General features: G+C 33.4%; 1 protein-coding gene across 1 annotated transcript; it reads left to right on the forward strand.

Annotated features, from left to right (window-relative positions):
* Positions 1-1,930: 1,930 nt before the first annotated feature.
* On the forward strand, positions 1,931-5,484 carry LOC105142187 (protein TRANSPARENT TESTA 12-like). The gene is made up of 7 exons (XM_011049701.1): positions 1,931-2,350; positions 2,509-3,140; positions 3,340-3,396; positions 3,845-4,083; positions 4,318-4,436; positions 4,609-4,695; positions 5,273-5,484. The coding sequence occupies exons 1-7, from the start codon at positions 2,000-2,002 to the stop codon at positions 5,336-5,338; spliced, it is 1,551 nt and encodes a 516-aa protein (XP_011048003.1). The 5' UTR covers positions 1,931-1,999; the 3' UTR covers positions 5,339-5,484.
* The last annotated feature ends 278 nt before the right edge of the window (positions 5,485-5,762 follow it).

Here is a 5,762-nt window from a genome sequence, read left to right on the forward strand (position 1 = left end):
CTTTACAAGGACATGGTCTTATTATATTCCTCAACTATGAACGTGGCTTGTTCTGTGGTTGAGTTTTTGGATGGTTGTAGTGTGCGAGCTTACATATTATATGCAATCATTTTCTCTCTCTTTGACTTTGTATTCAATTTATAACCAATTGAAAATCTATGGAAATATATAGAAACATTGATCAATCAAGTGACCATCGTGAGTACAATGACTGAATTTAAGGTGTTGCCTCAGATTGTCATTATTCCTTGTTGAAGAATGCCTAATGATCTGTACAACTTGCCATGACCATTGAGAATGGCTTAGCTGCATACCATGGTACTTGTTGTAATCTATTTTTGGATCCCCGTGCAAAAAAAAGAGAAAATACAAAAAAAATCAAAAATATATGTTTGAAGAAATAATAATAATAATAATAATAGTGAAAAAGAAGGATGCTAGAACGCTAAAACAATTATCAAAAATTGGTTGAAGAGATTCAAAAATACAAAGATTAAAATTTGACAATATTTTGTTGATTAGTGAGAGCCCTATTGACAAAGAAAATTCAATTCGAAGAATAAAAGTCCAAGATCAGATATTTATGGAGTCAATTAATTCTTATTAAAAGTTTAATTAAATTTATGGAGAGTTTGATTGCAAAAAAAACTGATTTTGAAGTCAATTTGGGCTTTAATTGGAAGAAATTAAAATTCTAGGATCTAATTATAATTTTTACAGTTAATTTAGGCTAATCAGGGGTTTGATTACATAAATATTAAATGGCCAATTAGGGACTCAGTTAAAGAAATCCAAAACCAAGAATGAAACTAGAAAAGCCATGTAAATAGAAGAGCTGTAATTAAAATCGAATCAGGGCTCAAATTGAAAAAATTAGAAGTTTGTTGATCAATTGAGAGTTAAATTGCATAAATTCAATACCAAGGATCTAAGTGAAAAGGGTAGCCAACTTTAGGGTTTACGTTTGATTTTTAAAAGGGATGCAATTGCATTGATTTTTAAATCAAAATTGTAATTTAGGACTTGATTGAACAAATTACAAATTAAAGATTGATTTGTACTTTGTCATATTTTTACCATCATTTTCTTTTACATGAAACGGCGTGTTTTGTCCAAAACAGTTTCGTTTTATATATTGTTCATAAAAAAAATAATTATAAATTTAGATTTGATCATTGAATCAAATTCAAATTTGGTTAGGAGATTTTACAAACTTAATTTTTTAGATGAAGTTATAGCTAGCCTTGGTTCGAAAGACCCTTATATTAGATTTGAAATACGTTACCTTTTACGTTTTAATTATTTTTCATTAGTTTTTAATTTTAATTACCTTTTCTATTTAGTTTTGATTTGTGGGTTTTATCTCTAAATAAATAGTTGATATGCTATATTTTTATTATAATATATCTTAGAATTTCACACGTTATTTTTTAGCTGAGTTATGCTTTGCGTGGTAACTCAACTACCTTTCATTGAAGATCACAGATACTAGCGGTTGGATAACACTTTTTGGTAGTGGGTTTTTGACTAAATGATTTATCTGAATCCATCTTTTGAAGGAGTGGCTTTTGGATGTGGAGGGCAAGTATTTGTTGTTTATGTCAATATTGTTGCTTGTTACTACGCCACTGGGTTGCGTTCTTCCCTTTACATGTAACATGGGCACTAAGGGATACCTATTTATGAACCATAATGCATCAGTGTTCATGGTGATTGAGAAAAAAATTATTATTATCCGTGTCCATTTATGATGATTAATTGTTAATGTGAATATTTTCAATTTGCTCTTGTGAAACAATAATAACGTAACCAATACTAAATATTTCTTACTTTCTATGGATTGGAATGTTAGGTGGCACAGTTATAAAAATAATTATTCGTCTAATAATTTTGATTTTTTAAGACAAATATTTCTCTGTAAGACCAAGATTTTACCTTATAAATAACTCCGCTAAATTAGCTCACATAGAGGGGAAAAAAAAATCAAAGACCAAAGATCATGGCCACCTCCAGCGACGACAACAGGATAATTTATGCTGAAGATGAGTCTTATCAGCCAATATTGCATGCCAAGAGATCATTCTCCGCGGAGACAGTGAGTTCTGAACTTGAAGATATATTATGTAACATGGAATTATCCCGCTCTCATCGAATCCTAAAAGCCACCTGGGTTGAACTGAAAATCCTCTTTCCTCTAGCAGCGCCAGCAATCGTGGTTTACTTGCTCAATATGCTCAATTTTCTTGTTTCCATATCAACTCAAATGTTTTGTGGTCATCTTGGCAATCTTGAACTTGCTGCTGCCTCTCTTGGCAATAATGGCATCCAAGGTCTTGTCTTTGGAGTTATGGTATGGTCTCAACTGATTCATTCTGAAAATGCGTTGATTACATGTTCTTGTCAGAATTTTCTAAATGTATCAATCACTATTGACACATATATCTGTTTCAGTCGATGAATCAATTGAGATATGTTTTTAAAAGAAAGACTTTTTTTTCCCCAATGCAGCTGGGAATGGGAAGTGCAGTGGAGACACTATGTGGGCAAGCGTTTGGAGCAAACAAGTATGAAATGCTAGGCGTATATATGCAAAGATCGACAATTCTCCTCACTTTAGCTGGGGTTGTACTTATGTTTATCTACATCTTTTGCAAGCCTATCTTACTTGGACTACACGAATCGCCTGCCATTTCATCCGCAGCTGCAATTTTTATATATGGTCTAATCCCTCAAATCTTTGCTTACGCTTGCAATTTCCCCATACAAAAATTCTTGCAAGCTCAAAGTGTGATTTTCCCTAGTACATGCATATCAGCTGCTGCTCTTGTGCTTCATCTGATACTATGTTGGGTTGTAATTTTCAAGCTTGGAGGGGGTTTGTTGGGTGCAGGACTGGTAACGAGTTTTTCATGGTGGGTTATAGTGGTAGCCCAGTTTGTGTACATTCTAGTAAGTAAGAAGTTCAAGCACACGTGGAGGGGATTTAGTATACTGGCCTTCTCTGGGTTATGGGATTTCTTCAAGCTGTCCCTTGCATCAGGTGTGATGCTATGCCTTGAGTTTTGGTACTACCAGATAGTAACATTGATTGCAGGGTTGCTAAAAAATGCTGAAGTTTCCTTGGATGCCCTGTCCATCTGGTAAGCACAGCTCTATTATTAATTGCTCTTTTATATCTAGCCATTTGTGATTCAGATTGAGTCAATGAATTAAAGGAAGAAGGTTAGTGTGGAAAAAAGAAATTAAATAAAAATATAATATAGATAGATATCAATTGAAGATCTTGTTTTCTTGGGTCTCTTACTATAAACAGTAATTGCACTTTATATTTGAATGCAGCATGACTATAAATGGATGGTGTTTTATGGTCTCTGTCGGTTTCCAAGCGGCTGCAAGGTCAGTTTTTGTTTTTAATTAAGACGCTGTTATTGATATTGATATATTTTTACAGTTCTACCAACAATTCAACTTAAGTAATGAAACATAGCTGATAGCATAGTGTTTGAAACCTGAAAAGGACAAGCTCAAGTGAGAATGATTAATCTAATTTTTTAGAAAAAAGTATATATGATATGTTTGGATTAAAAAAAAAACATATAGAGTTAAAAACCTGATTGTTGGGTCGTGATAGTCAACCTCAAATCAATTATCTCACCAGATCAACTGGGTTTTGATCTCAACGACTGGACCCAAGTTTTTTTATAAAAGAAAAAACACAGTGGTCGGTAAGGATTTTTTTATTTTTATTTTGTTGGGACCCAATTTATAAACCCAAGATAGTTTATTGTCTTTTATATAAATAATACCAATTATTTTCTCAATCGTTTTCTATTGTTAATTACAGCGTGAGAGTAAGCAACGAGTTGGGTGCTGGACATCCCAGAGCAACATCATTTTCTGTTGTAGTTGTAAATTTATGCTCTCTGCTCATCTCTGTGATCTTGGCTGTTATTGTGCTCTTACTGCGGCATGTCATAAGCTATGCCTTCACTAGCGGTACAGTGGTTTCCGATGCTGTTTCAGACCTATCTCCTTTCCTCGCAGCCTCCATCGTGCTAGGAGGAGTCCAACCTGTTTTATCTGGTAAGGCTCCATGATTTATGTAAGATGGCATTGTGGATGTCCCTGCAGTTCTCTTGAGGCCCCCCCTCTGCTGTCTCTTACTGCTTGTCGTTTTAAGGGCAAGCCACTAAATTTAAGCCACACCCGTCACATCTATGTGAACTCAACGAACTTTCTTGATTTGTGGATCATAGAGACCGACGGTTAGACAGCATTTCATTGACTGATTGATTTCTCTAAATTTACCTTTTGAAGGAGTGGCTGTTGGGTGCGGATGGCAGGCATTTGTTGCTTATGTCAATCTTGCTTGTTACTACATCATTGGCATCCCGTTGGGTTGCGTTCTTGGCTTTGCATGCGACATGGGAGCAAAGGTATGTATGTGCATATATTTTTTTATGAGAATAACGCATGATCGTATGTATAATATTTTTTCTTGTCCATTTACGATGAATTGTTAGTGTTAATGTGGGTGTCTGTCTTCAATCTGCTTTTGTGAAACAAGACTAGCTTTACCAATACTGAATATGTCTCTGCTTTTTATAGGGAATATGGACCGGAATGTTAGGTGGCACAGCTATGCAGACTTTAGTCTTGTTATGGGCTACATTTCGAACAAACTGGGGCAAAGAGGTAAATTTATTCTGCATATATTTTATATAGGCTGCTAAAATATATCCACATTTTACCCCCCCCTCCCCCCACACAATCTTGAACCAAGTATAAACAAAGAGATAATGATTTTTACTTAACTTATTAGAAAGTCTAATATATTTTGAGATATATAATACATAATTTCAAACTAGATTTGTAATTATAAAACTTAAAATGTCTTAGGTGTTGTCTTGAGACCTGTACTGATTCAGGTTGAATAAAAAAAAAATTAATTCTATCTAATTTAATAAAAAACTTAAGTCGATTCATGACTCAATCAACTTCACATAAATTTATTGACTTTTTATTTTTTTTTAAAAGTAAGTCATGATATTTAAAAAATTATCAATTCAAGTTGATTCTTCTAACTTAGGAGTCAAGTTTCATCCTATATCAAAATCGTGACTCCAGTCTTATAATTATACTAAAAACCTTCAAATCTTATATATTAATTTTATGGGTCAATCCAACTATCCAATCTTTATAATGTATATATAATGGTCAATTTCAAAATTTATATAATTATAAAATCATGTTATAAATGTTGATTTTTCAGGTGGAGAAAGCTCAGGGTCGTTTGGATACATGGGATGCCACTAATGAACCACTTTTAAAAGAGTAAAAAGGGCATTGTTGTTGGTGTGGTGACAATTTTGTTCGTTATTGAGTAATAACTTTTAATAAACAAATTTAAGGAATAAGATGTTTACTTTTTTAAGTATTGTAGTATGACATCCTTTTATGTTTGAATTACAACGATCATTCTTCGAAAGCACTGTATTTATAAATAAAAATTCTTAATCCATTTTAGTTGTATTAGAGATTAAACCGGGTTTGGATAATGATAAACCTATTTTTAACAAGCCTATAAAACCCTTATGATTTTTCTCTTTTGGGCACACTTAAAGAAAGAACTTATCTTTCCTTAGCATGTCTAAAGAGATGATCATCCTACCTAGAGCATGCCCAAAGGGATGACCATCCACCCTTGGATTAAGCCTATGAGAAAAGCTTAGCTTCCATAAGACTTGTATACGTTTAACATC

This window comes from Populus euphratica, unplaced genomic scaffold (assembly GCF_000495115.2).
Source record: "Populus euphratica unplaced genomic scaffold, PopEup_1.0 scaffold137.1, whole genome shotgun sequence".
Taxonomy (NCBI): Eukaryota; Viridiplantae; Streptophyta; class Magnoliopsida; order Malpighiales; family Salicaceae; genus Populus; species Populus euphratica.